Raw genomic sequence first — 21,463 nt, 5'->3', positions numbered from 1 at the left:
GAAACTAAAATGACCGGATTCACACAGTGGGTGAGCTCGGGCGGCGCCAACATCAGATCAACAAGCGCTTTGTTGAACTTCCAAGTTGTGTAAAGCCGGCCCCAAAGGCCCCGAATGAAAACACAGAGCTCCACATGAGCATTTTAATACCCTTTTAAGAAGAATCCAAGTACTTTGTCATTTTAAAAACCACACAATCACAATCACACAAACCCATCCAACATTAACATATAACCAAACATTTAGCCCTGTGCATATGCTAACAACAACACAGTGACCATAAGAGCAGATTTTAGAAACCTAGAAGAGAAGTGAAAATAATGTAGAGGCTAGGAAATATATATCCCAAATGTTTCTGTGAGTCTTGTGGCATGTTATTGTATACATCTTATTATTTATGGGCAGTACTCAAACATTTAATAATAGCTTAAGTAAGAACTTCATCTGCTCTTATACACAGCTTACATAGGGAGGCTTACAGGCCAGAGCACAGTTCAGTCCCTTCACATGAGTCTGGATCCCACGTGATGAAATAGTTAAGCATAAAATGACTGTAAGTTACCAAAGAAAGCTCAGAAAATAAAACAAAAAAGAAGTTTAATGAAAAAATAAAGCATTAAAACGCTGAATTAATAAAATGTGTCGCCCACTGCAAAAATGTAAGCAACAGAGTTTGATCAGAAAGATGTAGTTATTGATACGGGTATAAAATGTAAACAAATAGGTGGAGACATTTCCTGAATGATTGTTAGATCACAGATGCAGTGATATTCAAGGTTTTAAAGCTGTGATGTTCATTTTGGGTAGTTTACTAATCTTATTCTTTAGGATTCTTTATGTTATGTATGTAAAATTTGTGAATTTGTGCTGCCAAATACAGGGAGTGCAGTAGGAAGGTGAATGGCTTCCTTTTGGAAGGTAGTGTAGATTAAAGATTATAGTCCAGAAAGCTGAAGTTGGTAGCGATGTGCCGTAGCTGTCACACGTCAGGGTTCACCCAGATGCCCTTCAGGGTTTGAATTATGAGAAACCAAACAGTTACAGTTGGACATTTACATTCAGGGGGAATTGAAACTTGTAGCCTTTCACTTTTAAAAACCCAACAGAACGTAAGCACATTGATGAAAATGTCACTCAGTGTGCCTTTTTTTTTCTTTTTAATGGCGGTCGCAGCTGACTTCTTTTTTTTTTTTTTTTTAAACATTTCAACAAGTTTGCCTTAAAGCGGCACTTCCATGCTCATATGGTTGCTGACATCAGAACCCAAAAACCCAGCATTCTCCCCTCGTGTAAAAATACATTCGAAAGTAAAGACTGTGGATTTTGTCACCTTCCTATTTCACATTACATTTCCTAAGATGTGTGCAGAAGAATGCGAGCAACGATGGCTGCGGTGTTGAACTGACTAACAGTAAGAACTACAGCAGCTCTCCGCTCTAGTTAAGATTATCACCGACACCATCTTCTCACAGGAAATGCTCCACCAAACCTTACTGCACCTCTGGCTGCTCATAGATCTCATTTATGGAGAAATCCTAACTGCCACACTGTGCAACACGTAGAATGACATACACAAGCCGTGGAAGTGAACCATCACTGTGATACATGAATGTGAGCTGAACCAGTAAAAGTTGACACTGCAGACATTATAACCTCGTTATGCTTTAATTTGACCTCGTTTCCCAGCTCGATGTGGATTAAGAGAAACATATTTGTTAAAAGCAACCAGGGACGGTGTAGTGTGTGTTGCTCATGTCACGGTGGGCTCATTGTCCAACTGCTGTCGGCTTTTTTTAAAAAAGGCATCTGCAGTAGGCAGAGTTAAGACGGAAGAAGAGAAAGAGAGCGCCTGTGACTGTTAAACCTCTTCCTGTGGTTACATCACGTGACTGTGGAGGGTTCAAAAGGAGACGACTTCTTCTTCTTCTTCATCATCCCCTCCTCAGACAGGCAGAAGACACCTGTGGGGCCACAGGACAATCAGCGTTCAGAACAGAGAGACAGGAAACAAAACAAAAAAGGAAAGGTCGAGGTAAAGTGTTAATGGTTGACATGCTTTGATTAATGCTAGAACTGTTTGAATTGTTTATGTTTGAAATCTTTTTTTTTTGTAAATGATTTTTGTGTGTCAGATGTGGAAAGCAAACCAAAATTTACAGTTTTTATTTTGTTCATTCTGTACTTCTTTGATTTGACTTCTAGGCAAGCAGCCTCTGTTCAGAGGTTGGCTTAGATTACTGAGGAAACACATTTGTATTTAAAACTTAAAGGTTTTGCAAAGTTTTTCTTTGAGACTATGATTGAAATTCTTAAACGTGTCTTTCGGATCTTTCTGTCCGGTCCCATTTCAATGTGATCAGAGCTGTCGTGTGTTATTGGTGGACTTATTTTAAACGCCTCCTGATCGAAGAGAACAGCTCAGACAGAAAAGCTTACTCATGGCTGCTAAAATGGCTTCCTCAAGATAGCGCTTCCTCTGGCAGTTTGCTCCAAAAACAAAACAAAAAGAACAAATTTTTGCCTCACAGGGTTTTTTTTTTTTTTTTACATTTTTTTAGTTTATGTTCTTCAGAAATGTAACCAGACATCTGATGAATTTGAAATAATTGCGTGGAAACAGAAGGCACGCAAGTGTTTCAAGAGGAATCAGGAAGTGTGCTTTTTCTGGTTGAGCATGAGCAAGGGCTGCTGAGCTGTTAAGCACAGAGGTTTCAGGTCGGTCTATCTGTCAAGGGGCGGGGGAGGGGAAGGGAGGGGTGGTTGGTGTGTGTTAGTGTGTATGTGTGCAGCTGCCAGAGCAGGTGCACAAAGAACAGAGAAGTGGGAGAAGACAGAAGACGGAAGAGGAGCGGTGGATGTACAGTGCAGTCATCCATAAAGTAGAAAGCACTACTAAACTCCTCGCCACAGTGTAGTGTTTCCTACTTTATGGATGAGTGTACTGTTGGCTTCAGGGAGAGCAGAGGCCCGACATGGCGCCCCGCGCAGGAAGTTGCAAAAGAGGAAGCTGCTTTGTCTCGCACGGCCACGCTCTGCCCAGAGTGTTGCAGCAGTTTGTTCACATGGGCAGCGTGCGGCACAGAGCAAAGCTTGCAACTCTTTTTCCGCTTTAGATCTCATCTGTTTCACCTATCACAAGTGCAATGTATGATCTGCTGATATGAAATAAAGATAAACATTCAAAAATCGGGACCTTGTGTTTCAGCTTCTTTTTCAAATTACCACACATGACACACACAGGTGTTTTCTGTGAAAATATACATAATTTATTGCTGTAAAAAGATCCATATTGAAAGAAACCGTCACAATTTTAATCCTTTTAGTTCTAACATCTTCATACACCGTTCCGCCATCAACACTGCCTGGGCATGCATAAGAAAAAAAAATCTGAAAAACAATATTAACAAAAAATATTTACACACGAGCTTCCAAAAATGGGTAATAAAAACATTTATATATATATTTATATATAATATAAAAAGGTAAATCTTACACTGGTTTCAAACAAATGAATGAATGAATAAATGCAGCTCAGGAAAGATTACAAAAAAAAATCTGCATTGTATGAAAATAGTCCCAACACTGTTCAGTACATACAGACAGCTCCTACAGCTCCATCTCCCGCTGCATCCACCATCTACAATTCAAAAGGGAGCCCGCAAAGACGGAGAATGTGACAGCAACATAAATAAGGCCAAACATGGGTATAACATTAGTATGCATGCAATCAATAAACATCCTGTAAACAACAGATTAAGACTAAACAAGGTCTTCGTGTAAGGCTAAATATGATCAGCTGAGCTAAAATACTGCCTACAGGGGTCCTACAACATATGGAGGGGGAGGGGGATGCCTATGTTACTACTCAGCAGGTAGAGAAATAATTGTGCATTAAAGGCCGTCAAATCCAACACAAGTACAAATGGTTGCTGTACATTTCGGCAACTGTTAAGCATCCGCCCTTGTTTTGATTCTTAAAAAAAAAAGAAACACATGAAGAAGTCAGACAGTACAGCCTCGCTCTTGCCTCTGTCCCGGCTACTTCACATCTAAAGTGTCAATCCAGCCCCTGTCTTCTTTTTTTTTTTTTTTTTTAAATTCTTGGCATCATCACGCTCCCTTTATTTTAACACTGACAAAATTCAAACATTCATCACATTAAAGAAAAGAAAAAGAAAATAAATAACGTGCCTCCAGCTTGAGCCTTCACTCCACCTGCCACACGGGCCTTCAAGCCAGCGCTAGTAAACCAGGGAAAGCACCGAACATTTTGGCATCTCCTGTTGCTTTTTCAAAAACCACACGCTCAGCATGGAAAAGGAAAGGTGTGAAAACCTGAGAAGCTACCTAACAGCCCTGTGTGTGTGTGTGTGTCAGCACGGCTCTGTGTTTGTTCCCCTGCAGTCAAACGCAAGAGCCGCCATTGCTCAAGCTCTACTTTTTGAAGAAACTTTGACAGTATTGTGATGCAAATGTGCGAACAGAAAAACGCCGTGTGGGCTGAAGAGGGATCACGTAACACCATTCAAATTGACTACAGTTATGTGACTGCATTTACACGAGGAGGCAAAACTAAACACACATCAACAACTTATTGCAGAGTCTATCACATTACAGTAGTGCAGCTAACCACCACAGCAATGACTGAAAACTGCTCATTTTAAACGCTGTTCTAAGAAAGTGCTGCTCTGTGTGCCACATTCAAACATCACCACACCCCACAGGCTAACACTGCTCAGTATCTATGACCAGCTACAATATTTTCACAGTTTTCATTTGGGACTACAGATTAAGCAGAGCTGCAACAGTAAAGCAATTGTTGATTAATCATGACGTTTTCACACTGAGAGATGTTGAAGATGTTTGTGTCAAAACCCAGTTGAGCCACCATGCATGGCATGATGGCTCAACCCCCAAATACAGGGAAATAAAGTTCAAAATCTAATTATTTTTCAAGCACCTGCCTCCTCATATACAGGTTAGTCCCACAGACACAAAGCAGGAAGTGGGCTGAAAGGGGTCACACATGAGTTTATTCTAGTTTAGCTTCTCAAACATAATCACTGACTCTTCTTCTCTTCTTTTGGAGTCGCACTGAGCTGCAGGGATCTAACGGGCATCCCCCTGGTTTTAAACTAAATGACTGACCGATTAATCAACAAATACTTCATTCAGTTGCAGCTCTGTTGGCTACTGCTCATTTCTGCACACTAACACTCACACACAGATGGCAAACAAGTAACAGTTAGGTCAGTTATGACTGTTGACACAGCCATCAAGAGTTCCTGTATTAATGTCTGAGAAAGGCAACTGTTTTCAGTCTCACCAGCGATTGTGTGGCTTCATCCACACACACACACACACACACACACACACACATGCCAAAGAAGGAGAACCCTTCACATTCTTTACATTGAACGCCAACAAACAGTCAGGACTGTTAACCACAAACGCCACGATGTCTTAGCTCTAAACTACACATACCAAAGTGGATCCTTGCTGTCTCTGACAGCTCTAAACCTCTAATTTTACGCCCCGATGCCACTTCATGCGGTGTGACCACTGTTAGGGCAGGAATCCGATACAAATAAATATCATGTTCTGTACAAAGTAATGTATAAATACTCTTAAAGACAAGAAACACAGAGAGAAGCATCCATTCAGGATAGATAGTGCATTCTTAATAATGACACAGAGGAAGAGACGGCGTGCTGCCTCTGTCTGTTTGTTTCAAATAATAAATAAAGTGGCACCAGTACACGAGCATTAAAGCTAACACTTCATTAGCTGTCTCTGAGTTGGGATGACGTCTTCTCTGTTCCGTATTGACTGTTCTAAATAAAGTCAGTCCTAAAGGAGATTCAAACTGCTTTAAAGCCTCCAATGAGTTGAAATTTTGCAAATGCTCAGATTATTAGGAAGTAATTGCTCACTTCAACATGCATCTATACATGCTCTTGTGATGCCGTTGGGTGTTTTAGGGTATTCTATATTTAACAGCTGGTCTACCAGTGCTCTAAGGCAAATGTAGAACTACTGACAGTTAAAGCATCAATTATTAGATCTGATAGCTGCTAACTGCACCGACTACCAACTGAGAATTACAGTTACAGAAAAAGTGCTTTTAATGTGACACAAGTGTTGTGTGTCAGATGTCCAAAGTTTGTCATTCTTTCTTGCTGGATCCCAGCTTTTTGAACAGCTTCTTGCCTTTGGAGAAAAAACCTTTTTTCTTCTTTCCTTGCACAGAAGATTCGGCCTGTGCAGGGCTGTCCACAGGACGGGGGTCTGAGGCCTTCACTACAGCTGGGCCCAGAGCAGGGTCCAGGTCTAATGTGGGGCTTGCAGTGGGTGCCAATTGGGGTTGTAGATCTGTGTGCTCTGTCATGGCGGGGCAAGCAGGTTCAGTTTGAGGGGGCAAAGATTCTTCTAGTGTTGATGGCCCAGATTCCTGTGGCTCTGTGGAAGACGTCCAAGCATCCTAGGAAAAAAGGAAATCAAGAGTTTAAAAAGCAGCAAAGCAAAACACTGTTGAAGTTCATTTACACAACATGGGCTCATCATTTCTTCTATTAGAATTAATATTTGATAAAGGAAACAGTAACAGGGAGACACAGAGGAAGAAAGATTTCAACTCATCCTGTGGTTCACATTTAGGGGCAGGATCACAGAAGCAGTGTACAGCTACGGGTTGAGAAGGTTTTAAGGAGGAAGTAAACAGACAGCAAGAGCGTTGATCGCCTAGAAACACTTACGATCAAGTCTCAAAGTGTACAGAACGTTTTTGCTTCTGGAAAAGGCCATGCAGGAAACAGTGAGATGAAAGAAATGTGACAGAGCAGAATTAATGAAACAAAACAGGTTTAAAGAAACAACAAACTCAACAACCAGAAATTAGACATACTTGTGAGTGATAACAAAAAGAAACACAGAAATCTGGGATGTCAGTGACTTGTAACCATGTAGGTCAGGCCATTGCCCACAGTTTCAAAGCTACCTGTGACTCTTTCTTGGGTTCAGGTGCAGGCTGCACAGGAGCATCATCTGGGACGGCCTGCAGGAAGTTGGAGGGGACGAGGCCTCTGTGGCCATTTAAGTCACCCTGAAAGAGAAGGTGGTAATTTGATGAAATGCACTCTCTACTACAAAGGTATTTTATAAGTGGTACAGCTACAGCCAGTAAAGTTAAGTTTTAAGCAAAGTAAAGTTAAACGTTTTAAGAGCCACATAATATTGCAGTCATGTCAGATCTCCTAGTCATTTTCAGACTTACGTAGAAGAAGCCATCTTCGTCCATGTCACCAAACACATGTATGATATCTCCAGCACTGAAGGTCAGCTCAGCCTGGACAGGGGCATAACAAACAGAGCAGGTAATCAGCAAACATTTCAGCCCCATAAAGCAAAAAGAAAGCATCTGCAGTCCTAACCTCTATGTCGGTGTTGGGGGAGCTCTCTCGTGGGTCATAATCAAAGATGGCGACCATCCTTCGGGCTCCTGGGGCTGGCTTCCCCACAGCTGCAGTGGCTGAGGGATCCACCTGGCTGGGATCTGTCAGCCAATGAGAAAGGGGGGTGGGTGGACAAACACTTTTTTTAGTACAGAGTCCTGAAAATGGGCATTTCCAATAAACTGATCGTGTACGTACATTCGACTCGCTCAGCATCATGCTCAGCTGAAGGAAAGTCACATCAGAACAACAAGAACAGAAGATTAGCAGAGAGAGTTAGCATTTGTAATTCATGAAAAAGGTGATGGCAGCCTGAACTGTGCTGCCCCATTAAACATAAGTTGGAGCAAATATTTATCCTGAGGCGGGGAGAGTAAATTACTCTGCAACACTGTTAGCAAAAATGGAGACAAATGGATGTTATTAGATGAAAAGAAGGGACAGAAGGGACTGTTTGACCTTTATAACTAAGGGTTAATGATAAGCCGTTAAAGAGTAACTATTATGTGATATTTAATCTTTGTATGATCCACAGTTGCTCTCACACTGGGAATCAGTGGAGCCTCTCAGTTCAACCATTGGCTGAAACAAGCTGCTTTTAACTCCTTTCACCCTCCCTCTTCTGATTGGCTGCCCCTTGCAAGCAGATGATTTCCCCTGCATTTGATGCATTTTCAACTCAAAGAAGATGAATTTATTGTTAGTGTTCCTTACTTTTAATGGGTTTAAAGGCCAAGAGTCAAACGTACTCTAAAAAGGATGAATGAAGGCGACATGATCAGCAACTCTGAATACAGTTCTCATGTTTACAACCATTAAAAAAAACAAAACAAAAAGAAAATAGAAAATAACAGAAAATAACTCCAGCTGCAGCAGCAGGTAAAGGCATGCTGTCCTCCAGGGCACACTGAAACAGTCACCTGATCATGCAGGTGCAAACGGAGGCGGGCAGAGCTACAAACCTTGACTGGAGGAGTTTACACTCTCCTCGCAGATGTCTGCAGACTTGACTGGAAGAGACGGGGTGAAGGGAAAAGAGTACAGGAAGAGTCACAGAATGACACAAGGCACTGTCTGAAAATAATCCTGCAGGTCATCACACAGGCAGCACGCAAAGTCACAGGTGGAGCGCAGAGGGGAATGGATGTTTCAACAAAGTGATCTGTAGGTGACCATGTAATTCAACTGTGACACAGGAGCAGGAGACAAAAACCTTCTTTGAGGTTCTTAATGAATTAGCAACACATGGCAACATCCTGCTACTATATCCGTGTATTACATGCATAGCCAATGACAGGACTCATGTATGTGTCTTTGAACTTTTGAAAAGCTGTTGCACACTTAACCTGTGGAGAGATGGTAGCATAAACAGCCTTTAAATACTTGGCTTTAATTGTAAAGTACGAAACTACTCGACAGATACTCCATTCATAATGGAAGTATTTGCCCACAATTCTAGGAAGCTGTCTGAATTCATTACTTGAGTAGCTGGTTTAAAAATCCCCCATGCCCCAGTTGCTGAATGGCAGGCAGCAAACTGAAAGAGCAAAATCTAAAGTGAAAGAGACAGAAAAAGAAGCAAACCAGAAGGGAGGATAAAGGAGAGAAGCGGGGGGCCGCAATCTGCAGCGAGACACACCTTTCTTGGATCGTCTCGGTTTCGGCGGTGGAACGGGGCGACGTGGAAGCTGTGCGTGTGTGCGAGTGCCTTAATGGAGTTTTAGAAAGGAAAACCAAATAATAATAATAATAAAAAAAGAAACACAGATGTAATTTTTGAGAGCAGCAGACCACATAAAGTAGACAATGAAAAGCCAGTGGAGAGCTATTTAACACATGAGAGCCAGTGAGCAGCTGACACAGCAGTGACAAGTGGAAGTGAAAAGGTTAAACCATCTGCAACAGCACAGCTCTGGGTACAAAGCAGGAAACAGAAGCAAAGTGTTAGCTTGATTCTGTTCGGTTGCTTGCCACAGAGACTTTGCCTCCCATTTCATTTTTAGACTCCTGCAATGGTTACTATTACCTTATTAGCAGAAAGAACATAAGAACATATTCAATATTTTGGGCCAATTTTAAATCAACTTAAAACCAACTGTCAGATGTTCTCCAGAAAATGAAGACATCAACAGAAGGATTGAAAATGACGGATATTTTAAAGTCACTTTTCAAAACATTGAAGTTTTGCAACAATTGTGCTGCCATTTTCACTTCCCACTCAAACATGAACAGGGATGATATAATGAGTAAAATATTAGCATTTACATCATCAGTAACAGACAACCAAATCACCTTTAAATGGCAAAACAACAGAACTAATACTGCTGTGTTGGGGGAAAATGTCTGACTAACACAGTCACATACCTATCTTCTCTATGGAAGCTGCTGTGGATAAGAAGCCCTGCTGCAGCAGCTGCTGCCGGGTCTCCTCATCCTCCACTTGGATCTCAGACACCATGTTACATGGCACATAGCCCAGACAACCGCCTGACTCTCCTCGATAGAACCCATCTGCATCTTTATCTCCATAAACCTGAAGGAGGAGGAAATGTATCAACTAAAATGAGTTGTTTTAACTGATGGCATATAGATTTTATACAGGTCAGCATTACATTAATACTCTAGAATGAAATGGGTGCATTAAATGTCCCTCTAATGTGCAAGCTGCATTATCCTCTGAGCTACAATTTGCACAACCAACATCAAAATCAGCCTTTTTAAAATACATTTTCAAATCTTTGCAAATAAAGATAAAAACCAAACAATGTTAAAAGGATGAATTACATTCAGGCCTCATTAAAGCCATAATCACTTCTTGTTATGAAACCTTCAGCAGCGTGATAATTACTTTAATCTGTGGTTTCCACTATTTCAGTATGCAGATTTCTGTCACTCTGTTGCAAGACAAGCAGGCCAGCAGTTTTTTGGTTAATGCTCCCTAGCGTGTTAGCTCATGTAACCATAACCTAAACTAATGGGGATGATAACAAAGAAGGCTTTAAGGCTTGTGAATAACCCACAGCAACCCTGGCAACTATACAAACATGCAGATTGAGCTGCATGTCTAAAACAGGAATGCTGTGAAATCAGAACATGCTGAGCCATCAGGGCCTGAGCAGTGTGTGGACATACTTTGATGATTTGTCCTTCGCTGAAGGGAAGCTCCTCCTCAGCAGCGTCAGGATTGGGTGACATACTGGCAGGGTCATATGAAAAGAGGGCCACAAAGATGCGTATGTCACTGTCTCCTTTCGTCTTTGGTGATTCCACACCACCTGCGCGTGCGCGCGCACACACACACACACACACACACACACACACACACACACACACACACACACACACACACACAAATATGATTAGAAAATTGCTCTAATATATACAAATAGTTATAAATATCCAGAATATTACAGATTAAATATATTCTGTAAAACTTTGTTATTTTACTGTAGTTGTACAGGGAGATATGCATAGGCACGAACAATTTTCCTATCTTGGACAACATCCGCCTATCCGACACCTTAAGGGAGTCCAGCTCCATCCCCACAACATTATGGCCAATCAGTCTGTTGGCATCTGCGATCCTCAATCTGCTCCCCCGACATGCTAAAGCTCTCTAGATGGCACTGGCTACAACAGACTCATAAAAACAGTTGTTGAAAGACTTCAGCCGGCTCAGAAAATAGAGATGACACTGGACCTTCCTGTAGAGTGCAGTGGTGCTTTTAACCCAGTCCAGTTTATTATCTATGTGTACTACGAGGCATTTATAATCCTCCACAGTGTCCATATCGACCCCCTGGATTGAAACTGGGTCACAGGTTTCCTGGTCTTTCTAAAGTCCACAATCAATTCTTTGGTCTTTGTCACGTTGAGCTGCAGATAATTCAGCTCGCTCCACGGGACAAGGGAGTCAACCGCACACTTGTATCATTAAATGATACCAACAGTGTACATAACTCTCATTCTGAATTAGTTACTTTGTGGAAGTATTTCCCTTTAATCCCATGCAATTTATTTTATAGGTATTAAGATGCAATTCTCTCTTACTATTATAATATTAGCTATTTCAACACAACAGAGTTTGCAGAGCAGCCGTGCTTAGCTTGCAATGAATTCTGCAAATAGAACTGCAAGCTTGCACCTCCCCCACTGCCCACCAACTGCGTTGCCATGAGCAGCGTTCGCCTAGCACTGGCATGTCCTTAAAAGAGGTAATCAAGCTAAACCACTGATCCTAAGCTGTGTGAGCCATTTGACAAACGTGCACACGCTCACAAACTCCAACTGTGGAATAAGGTGTCTGACCCACTCTCCAGTTTAACTTTCAACACCTTTACTTGCAGACCAAACCTAACATGTAAAAAACAGTCCTAGTATAATTTTAGAGGTGCTTTTAATACAGTGCAAACTACGCAAAGCAGGCAACAGATACGCACTATTGCACAAAAGATTCCAGCAGTGTGATTAAAAGCACTGCCACTGAAGCCTATGTGACAGCAAGAGACAAATTTGAAGAGCTGTAGTGAGGCTTTAAGCTGCACTCAAGAGATGCGTTCTCTATCTCATTAGAGAGAATCAGCCCATCTGTGGCAAGAGTCACGGGCAGACGACTCGCACACTTTCACATCCTCACTGATTTTCTAGTAGATAGAACAGAACTTCTCCCTAAGCCCTTCCTCTTATCTGTGCACGTGTTCACTTGCGCATATATGTGTGCAGTCAACTGTGTATTTATCAGAACAGCCAGGTTTGCTAACTCAAAGGGCAACTTGTTGAATCAACAATGGGAAGCAAGTGAGACGAGATCTGGAGGAAAGAAGAGAAAAGCAGAGGGGTGTGTACGTCCAAACTGCGAGCCATTTCTCTGCTGGCTAATCGAGGTTACTATTTTAATGTCTGTCACTTCCTCCTGTCATGACAAGCCACTTTAGGTTAAGCCGGTTCTCAGCTTAGCGGCCTCTCTCTCTCTCACTTCACTCCACTGCAGCTACAGCACCTCCTTCTCCCTAAACCCCCACCCCACCCCCCTCCTTCCTACACAAGGTGCTAATCTGACTACCTCCATGTGAGAGAGGGGGAGGTTTGCCAACAGAAACCACAGGTGTGTCAGCACCGTCTCACACCCACTGTTTTCGGTTAAGAAAAGAGAAAGCAATGAGAAAGAGGGGAAGCACAAACACGAAAGGGGAAAAGGCCTCTGACCTTTGAGATTCCTAGCCTGCAAGCATGCGGGTTTACAGGAAAGCTCTGCTTGGCCTCTCCATGATGGACGTGCTTCAGCTGGAGGGATCTGGCTGACCTCCTGCTCAAGAATCAAAAAAGAGAAAAGAAATATGAGGTATGATGTTTAAGCACTACATGGGAGGAGAGGAAAATTATTAAACTGTTTCTTATTGGAGCAGAGATCAGAGTCACATCTAATATATAACACACTCCAGGGTATTCTACATGCACGCAACATAAGCATATTATTTTCTTGCACTGCAGCAGTATTAGCAGACGCACACCCACGCACCAAAGCACACTGACTGTAAACGAATGCAAGACAAGGCAGTCTGGACTAGTTTAAAACACAGAGATGGGGTTTCAATGTGCAGGAGAATAGGAAAGCAGCAGGAATGAGTGCAGTCACGCAGAGGGGGAACATTAGCTGAATCCACTCGGTAGCAATGTATTGTGTGTAGCCATGTATTGGCAAAGTCTATTGAGTGGGAGGGTTATGAGTTTTCCTCTAAAGAGCTCAAGGGTTGATTAGCACAACTACAGAGGAGAGGATGGGTCTGGGACGGCACACCAGCGGACCAACATTTACCAGCGGATCAGCCTTCGGCCCTCGGCGCTGAGGAGGTCTGCTGTGCTCCATTTGGGCCCCCTCTACCCACCATTCAGAGCTCATCTGCTGCACCACCACCTCCCTAGGAGTATATTCCACAGGCTCCTCATTGTCATCTGTACCGTACTCAACATCAATCTCCACCCCAGGACTAATGGGTGACTTCATAGTTCGTACTGTTTTGCTGACTGGGTAGGGTCTTGGTGGGGTAGGGCCATCACCGGGGTTGGCCGCAGCGGCAACGGCCATCTGACTCCTGAGCATGGCCTCCCTCCTAAGGCGGTCACCTAGCCCTCGAAGCAGTGTTTTGTCTTTGCTAGTGTGGGTTGGCCGAGGAGGACAGTGGGCAGAGACCCGTCTGTTGGCAGGACCCTCATATAAACTTGTGTCTTCTGCTTCCGGATAACTGACGGTGTCCACCGTTTCTGCATAGTGTACTCTGTGCTGTGTCTTAGGCTTGACCTGCAAGGCCCCGTGTTTGGGTAAAGGCTCTTTAATTAGGGATCTGGGTTCCTGGTTGAGGTGGTGATGGTGAGGGGGGATTTGTGGGTGTGGGTTACGGTGATGTGGAGGGCCAGGATGGAGGTGTTCTGGGTTTCTGGAGTGGAGGTGGGTGAGCTGTGGCTGATGCTGGCTGCGGCGACTTAAATGCTCTTCTTGACTGCTGTCCTCCTCCTCTGTCATCTCGGGGATGCTGAACAGCTGCTTGTTGGGGTAGACATAAGGAGGCAACTTAAGGATCTTTTCAAGAACTTCCTCATCACTGTCTGGAGCCTCCAACTTACACAACTGCAAGGGCCACAGTTTTATTCATACAAGATTGGTTCGGTGAAGGTAGGATGGAACATTATAATGTTCAGTGAAAATAAAGCAAGTGCAGACAAAACGGATGAGAACGCCACCATGAAGAAGGAAGAGAAATGAAAGAGGAAGGAAAAAACCAAGAATCACAATCAGACACAATCATGATTCCAACAGAAGAAACAAGGCCTCAAAATGAGAACTAAACTCTGGAAGAAAAATTAAAAGAAGCATGTTTCATTTAAAAAGCAGAACTTGGAAAGTATCTCTGCAAACAAGCATGTGTATAGCTGCGGTCATAGTACGAAATACTTTCTTTACCCTGTTAGCTCCAATTGTGCATCCCCTTGCCTGTACTTCACCGAGGTGGTCAGAGTAAAAGTCCTCTTCCTCTTCTTCCAGGATGTCTGACAGATCTGAGTGGCTGTTGTCTGCATGGTAGTCACTGGGAGGTTCAACAATCCCTCTGACATAACTCTGAGGAAACATTACATCATGCACAGAATGAAATAATATCTATGCATCACAGCTTGAAAGGGCGCAAACGATTGCATATACAAGACTAGAGCATGGAAGGTGTTTATATGGCCTTGGCTCCATGCATCAACGCATCAATCAATATGTTCAATATGGTCTTAAATTTGCAGCCAATTTATTAACTTTTAATTATTTAGGGCTTCTTAATAAGTGCGTAAAACAAAAAACTTGACATGTTGAGAGTTGATGTTGTTCTTCTACTTTCTGCAACTCCCTTTAGGGCTCACCACAACAGATCACCTGCCTCCATCTCACCCTACACCTACTATCCTCTTCTGTCACACCAGCCACCCTCTTCGTGTCCTCTTTAGCCACATCCATGAACATCATCTTGGTCTTCCTCATTTTCTCCTACCTGGCAGCTCCATCTTTAACATCTTTTGTCCAATATGTCCACTATCCCTCCTCTGCACATGTCCAAGCTACCTCAGCCTTGTCTCCACAACAATCCCACCTCCGTCTGATAGACATATATCCAATCTTGTATATTCTGGCCACTCACAAAAACATCTTAGCACCTTTAACTCCGTCACCTCCAGGTACACGTCCTGTTTATTTTAAAGTCTGCATATATGAAACACTTTCTATTGGTTGGTTATGGAAACTACAAGTTGTGAGTCTTGATGCATGCTCAATCATCCAGATAAGGAAATCTCAAAAAGTTGATTCTGTTCATTTGCACAAAGTGTTTTCAATGGAAGAAACGTTTCGCCACTCATCCAAGTGACTTCTTCAGTCTCCACAAGTTTGGAGTATAAAAAATATCTGTAGCCTACGACTTCTTGAGTAATACAACAGAATCTCAGGCTAAGATGTTGACTGCTGAGTGTCTTTGTGGGTAATGTTGCAATGGCAGAGCAATATCCTTTAAATGCCTTATTCCTTCAAATCTGATTTCACCAAGTATGACATATAATCTACACTGAAGTTAGGTGCACCTCTGAATACCTAAACTATAATCAGATTCAATAAACAGACACTTAGAGTACATGTTACATTTAATTTTGTAGTAAACAGCAATAACCCAGTTAAAACAAGGCTGACCTGTTGCCTCCTGCAGTACACTGGGTCTTGGTCCTGTGTCAGGAACTCCTCGATGGACACCAAGCGGGTATTTTCATGCTCCTCCTCTACCTCTGACTCCAGAGGAGAAGTGCTGGGGGGACGGATGAGGTTAGTGTCCTGAGGGTTAAGGAGATCTGTAATTGGGGCTTTGGGTGGTGTAGGGATGCGTTCAGGGGTCCCAAGCTTGGCACTGGGGTCCTCGATGAACTCTGTGATAGATGGGAATGGACGTATAGTTCCAGGGCTGTCGGTGTCTCTGTGCTGCTCCAACACAGGTGCTGCTGCTGCCACTGATGGAGCCTGAGCAGGTGTCGGTGACGCTACTGGAGATGGCTGAGGTGCTGAGTTGGCCGGGGAGGTCACATTAACCTGGAAATGGAAAAAAATAGTCAGACAAAGGTGTTTATTATTCTGTCTGTCAAAAAGGACAGGACGCCTCAATCTAGCGTATTATTTACACTTTGGCAAACTGCAGCCATTAACAATATGCTGGATTATCTAGTCAAGTCAAGTCAAGAAAGCCTTTATTTGTCACATGCAAGTTGCCCTGCAGCGAAATGGGTCCCCCCCCGACCTTACATACACAACACAGACATCACATGGGGAGACAGGTCGGAGACCGGTAGTATTATGGAAAAACACTGAAATGTACAATACAATGGGGAAGACGAGGAGGGGGAAAAAGAGACCTCTACTCATGCTGGGCTCCTATGGGGGGACAGCATGAGAACAGAAAACAAAAAAACTCCTCTGCACAAAGAGCACATAAATGTCCACATCACAACATCATGAAGCATGTGACAAGCAACAGGGGTGGGTAAGGGGTGAGAAGTAAGCCGATCCAGACACAGCCATCCTGCCCTGCAGCTATTCATCCAGCGCCGGGCCCAGACCTGCCGTCCGACTCGGCCTTGGAGATAAGCGTACAAGGGCGTTTGGAACAAAGAGTCTAAACACAGTTTGTTATCAGGGGAGAAATTGTTTGTTATGTTCAGCTCCAGCCTTGAGACCGCAGCTGGCGCCGATATGGTAGCCGCATGAAATAATGGTGGTGTTCTTGCTTTAGTGCGAACCACTGCATGTCAATTTTACAGTCGATCTAATGTCCATCACTGGTTCCTCACCATTCCCGTTGGAGAGCCGTGAGCCTCTCCACGATGTTATCCAGCTACACCGAGATGTTATCCAGTTTGGTCATAGAGCATGAGTGTTCACGACAGCTGTGAGCCTCTCCAAGATGTTGTCAGATGTTGTCAGAGTCTCAGCACTCACAGCAGCCGCAAGCTTCTCCAAGATGTCATTCGTGCTGCGTCTAATGAGCCCATTCTGAGAAGCCACGGCTCGCTCCATCGTTCCAATCAACATAGCGGGCAGCCTTGTGGGGATTTGAACAGCTGTTTCCGCTTTCTTTATTCTTTGATAAGCCAGGGCCAAGCCAGGGCCAAGCCAGGGCCAAGCCAGGGCCAAGCCAGGGCCAAGCCAGGGCCAAGCCAGGGCCAAGCCAGGGCCAAGCCAGCGCCGATCAGCAAGAACCCTGTTATCATGATTCCAAAAAGACAGATGTCTTCAATGGGCTCTCCCGAACCCAGGCTTCTCGTCGAGAAGAGTGTGTCATTTGCATTCAGGGACCAGTTGATCAAATCCATAATTCCTTTTTTAGGTTTTAGAAAACAGACTCTGAGACTCTTCCAGGGTAGAGGGAGAGAAGCAGACAAGACTAGACAGAGACATGAGAAAGCCAAGCAGGAAAGATAAGGGAAGGGAGAGGGAGAAAGTGCGACCGCCTTTGTCAAGAGCCAGAGATATCTATTAGTGGTTACAAACAAATTGTGAACTCATGTAGTGAAGGTAAAGTGCTACAGTTCCCTTCAGGCACCTATTGTGCTTTTCCTTATTTTGTATGATATAAACACTGCTGCAATGATTGATGCTCATATTACACATGGCTTCAGTTGAATTAATGATGCATGTAATTCATTTTTAGTCTTTATTTTGGCTCCATATAAAAGTGGGGAAATTCATGTGTTCCAGCAGCACAGTCCAGAGGCAGATGGAGCATGAGGATTCACACAAAAGTTAAAATAAAAAACAAGAAATGTGCAGTGTGAAGGCCAAATTTGGAAGATAAGAAAAAAAGAATACTGTACAGTTATATATAGTATAGTTAAAAATAGCATACTCAGATTCAAAGAAATGCACAGCTAAGTAGGATAATTTTTTAAAAAGATATACAAAAAGTGCTGTGAAAAATCTGCTTTATCTCCTAGGACCTGTCCATGTGGACATCACATTTTGGGTTGTCTAGACCAAAATACTAAATTTTGCTCTATGAGGGCCTGATATCCACTAACGAGGACATTATACTGCCACTGTTCTATCGAAAATTAAAGCAAATGTCCTCATATGTGGATCTCATTTTTCTCAGAAACAAAAATCTGATTTAAAAAAAATTCACGTAATTCTTTGTTTTTACATTCACCAGGTCCCAATCAGGCCAAATAGCAAAGAGAAATTAAAAATGCATGCCATGAAAGAGTTTGGGTCTTAGGAGGTTAAAACAACAATGACAGACTGTTTACAGGAAATTGAAAAACTGCGTATCTATTACTATCACCTTCAAGGGGCTCTCATATATAGGAGGATGGAAGAGTATGGCTCACCACTGGGGTAATGGTGGAGGCTACAGATAATGTGACCTCGCCAACAGCCAAGGCAGCAGCAGATGAAGGGTTGGCCCAGGCCTTCACGTATGAGGAAGACGAGAGTTCTTCTGAACGGAGGGCAGAAGGTGAGTTGGCAGCAGCCTCCACTGTGAGGCCAGTGATATGTATCTCTGATGGCAAAGAGCTGTGCAGCGTGGACACTTTGGCAGCAGAGTTTCCATAGGATGGTGAAGGGGGCAGGTTACTGGGACCTACTGGAGTACAGGGCAGAGGTGGCAGAAGTGGGGCAGTGACAGCCGGGCCTGCCATGATGGCAGCCAGCTTTGAGGGCACATTAACCGGCAGAGAGTCACAGGACTCCCCATGGGCGGATGTGGTGCGGACAGTGAGCTCCTGAGCTGCCAGCAGGGAGTGGATCTGAGAGGGACCCAGGAGGGCACTACCAGCTGTTGGGGAAGACACCTCAAGCACCTTGGATAGAAGAACGATAATCAGACTTTGGTTAAATATCTGAATACTGTCTTAAAATCAAGATTACAATTTTAAGTTTAAAACAGACATGAAGTTCTTGCCTTCTTTGCGTCAGCATATATAGTGTATCCAGTTACACGGACTCCGTTGGAGGTCCCTGCAGCATCTATAGTGACTGGTAGCCAGCTGATGAGAGCAATTCCAGGAGATGGACCATGCTCCAGCTGAACATCCAGAGGAGCATCGGGGGGGCCTGCAGAGATTTAAAACATCACAGCAAAATAAAGAGAAGCATGTCAAAAACTGAACATAGGACTGAGTAAATGACTCATACTGAAAATACAAAGCTTTGGAGGAGGAATAATGTTTACTATGGGGACATGTTTCTACCAAGAAAGTTGCCATCTATTACTCTAATGGCCACTAGAAAACCATATACCTGAAATCCCAGACTGAGGGCATGGAACTTAAGCAAATTTGAAGGATCATTTGGAGAGATGCAACTCAAATATATATCACACTGATGATTATACATTATATAGCGTAGTTCATTTCTGAAATCTTAAATACTATTGCCTGGCAAAACGGTACCAACTTCATATGAGTCCATAATTAAAAACACAAAGCATGAACAGTGACTATACTAACATACTATTGTAAGCTTACTTATTTACAAGAGTAAATAAATCCACAGGATCTTTGAAACCTCTCTTCCCTTCACTGTTAACATAATGTAGAAATCAGTAGAAATACTGATATAAAAATGATGCATTGCTTCACGCTGCATTTTCACACTGTCTTTATTTTGCTTACAGTCTTGATTTTCATCTTCATTTGGGTTGCCTGTACCAGCAGTACAGTCATGGGAGGTGTTCCCTACAATCATTAATGATGTAACTCTCTCACCAATTTGATGGGGACACGTTGCCAAGAGCAAAGTGACATGTACATATGATTAGACTTAAAAGTCTTAAGGAAGCTGGCTTGATAAATTATCTAGCCAAAGCTCTGGTAAGATGTTGCAAAGATTCAGGAAAACACAGACAAATAAAATGATTTGAAAGGTCTTGAGTTCATTATACATGTTCAGATTAAATAATCATCTTACTGGATATATGCGATGATTTGTCTGAGTTTATAGAGGTATAGAATTAATCTGCAAAAACCCCCATCTTTGAGTCTGAACGAACCTTACATGTGTTCCATTTACACACGTCCATCTTAAATGCTTTTACCACGTGTGATACCGGAAATCGTGACAAGCCGTCAGAAAGATAAAAGAGTAAGTCCTGACCTGCCATCAGTGTGGTGAAGGTGATCGTTGCACTTCTGTGTTCACGTCGCTCCACGGGTAACTCCCATGGCGTGCGGTGTGGCCGTGCCTCCACTTTGACGGTGTACTGCAGGCTGGGCAATAGGTTATTGAGGCACAGCGAGTAGCAGCCAGCCTTCACCAGCTCACACTCCTCGTCATTCAAGGACACAATGTGCACATAGTTACTGTTGCTGGGCAGCCAGGTCAGGTTGGCATTGGTAGCAGTGATCCTCTCCACGCGCAGTTGCGTGGGCGCCACGGAAACGTCCCGACCGACCAGCATGCTGCAGCGGAGCTGGTCCGAGAGACCCTTCTCTGTCAGGCTTTGGACCGACACACGATAGGCCTTGAGGTTTATGTCTAGCCGCTCCAGCACTGCTTTGGTCTGGGCACCGAAGGGCACATTGAGCCGCAGCTCCTGGTCCACATACACATTATAGCTCCACACATTGCCCCACCCAGCCGGCACCAACGGAGGGTCCCAGCCGATGATGATACTCTTGGCAAGCTGCTTGATGAGGGTGAGCTTACGTGGGTAAGGCACAATGTCCACTCCCACCTCTTCCAAGTCCAAGTCTAGGCCGTTGGTGAGGGGGGCTGGGACAGCCAAGGCTGATGCTGAATCTGAGGGGGCTGAGGCAGGGTCAGAGGCAGCAGAGGCCTCTGTCCTCTCTGAGGTGCTGACACCCACGTGGAGACGATGCTGGTGGATGGCACTGTGCAGGCTGCTGTCTATCAGCGAGTTATGGGACATGTCCACCATCTCTGGGTGATGAGTGCTCATGACATCGTCGTCTGAAACACGTTCCACAAAGTTAGAGGGGACCAGCCCTCTCCGTCCGTCCATCAGTTCGCCTGAAAGGAGCCACCATAAAACACTGTCCTACAGACCGGAAAGTAAAGATTTGTAGATTTACAAAAAAATGACAAGATCCCATACCTTCATAGAAGCCATCATCATCCATGTCTCCATATACATAGATGTATTCTCCAGCAGTGAGTGGTAGCTCCACCTCAGGATTGTCATTGGGACCATCATAAGGATTATAGCTGGGGGAGATAAAAATTTTCCATGAAATCGTTTCCATCACATACTTTCATGTTCACCAGAACAACCCCTGTGTTAGTTAATTACTTACCTGTATCTTGCAATAAACACCTGAAGCTTTGCTGCTCCTCTGCTGGCTGGGCAAGGTGCTGGGGCTATGTCAATGTCCAACTCCTCTACTTCACTGGCTGTGTCCACCTGAGAACAGCATGAACAGAGAGACAGTCACCTGACATATCTAAAAAGAACAGGCTAAAAGTAAAGTAAGAGCAAAGT

The 21,463-nt window shown here is 43.6% G+C and overlaps 1 protein-coding gene across 9 annotated transcripts in view; it reads right to left on the bottom strand.

The window, feature by feature from the left end:
• Window positions 1-3,244: 3,244 nt before the first annotated feature.
• tspoap1 (TSPO associated protein 1) overlaps window positions 3,245-21,463 on the bottom strand; it is a 76,407-nt gene continuing 58,188 nt past the window's right edge. For 3 of the 9 annotated variants that reach the window (XM_085288357.1, XM_085288359.1, XM_085288361.1), the window contains 19 exons: window positions 21,279-21,385; window positions 21,080-21,189; window positions 20,119-20,994; window positions 19,264-19,290; window positions 18,926-19,077; window positions 18,351-18,824; window positions 15,670-16,059; window positions 14,410-14,565; window positions 13,267-14,076; window positions 12,657-12,759; window positions 10,584-10,726; window positions 9,816-9,984; window positions 9,091-9,159; window positions 8,414-8,461; window positions 7,650-7,676; window positions 7,431-7,552; window positions 7,274-7,345; window positions 6,998-7,102; window positions 3,245-6,481 (listed from right to left, as the gene is read on the bottom strand). In XM_085288357.1, coding sequence (XP_085144483.1) covers window positions 6,167-6,481; window positions 6,998-7,102; window positions 7,274-7,345; window positions 7,431-7,552; window positions 7,650-7,676; window positions 8,414-8,461; window positions 9,091-9,159; window positions 9,816-9,984; window positions 10,584-10,726; window positions 12,657-12,759; window positions 13,267-14,076; window positions 14,410-14,565; window positions 15,670-16,059; window positions 18,351-18,824; window positions 18,926-19,077; window positions 19,264-19,290; window positions 20,119-20,994; window positions 21,080-21,189; window positions 21,279-21,385 — 4,275 coding nt within the window. In that variant the 3' untranslated portion in view covers window positions 3,245-6,166. The remainder of the gene's footprint in view (window positions 6,482-6,997; window positions 7,103-7,273; window positions 7,346-7,430; window positions 7,553-7,649; window positions 7,677-8,413; window positions 8,462-9,090; window positions 9,160-9,815; window positions 9,985-10,583; window positions 10,727-12,656; window positions 12,760-13,266; window positions 14,077-14,409; window positions 14,566-15,669; window positions 16,060-18,350; window positions 18,825-18,925; window positions 19,078-19,263; window positions 19,291-20,118; window positions 20,995-21,079; window positions 21,190-21,278; window positions 21,386-21,463) is intronic. The other 6 variants (XM_085288358.1, XM_085288364.1, XM_085288366.1 and 3 more) reach the window with 4 other exon arrangements.

This window comes from Mchenga conophoros, linkage group LG10 (assembly GCF_057382185.1).
Source record: "Mchenga conophoros isolate Kocher_MC1m ecotype Shallow Benthic linkage group LG10, M_conophoros_male_GT1.1, whole genome shotgun sequence".
In the NCBI taxonomy this organism is placed as follows: domain Eukaryota; kingdom Metazoa; phylum Chordata; class Actinopteri; order Cichliformes; family Cichlidae; genus Mchenga; species Mchenga conophoros.
Note: the sequence above shows the minus strand (reverse complement) of the source record. Positions and strands in the feature narration are given on the sequence as shown.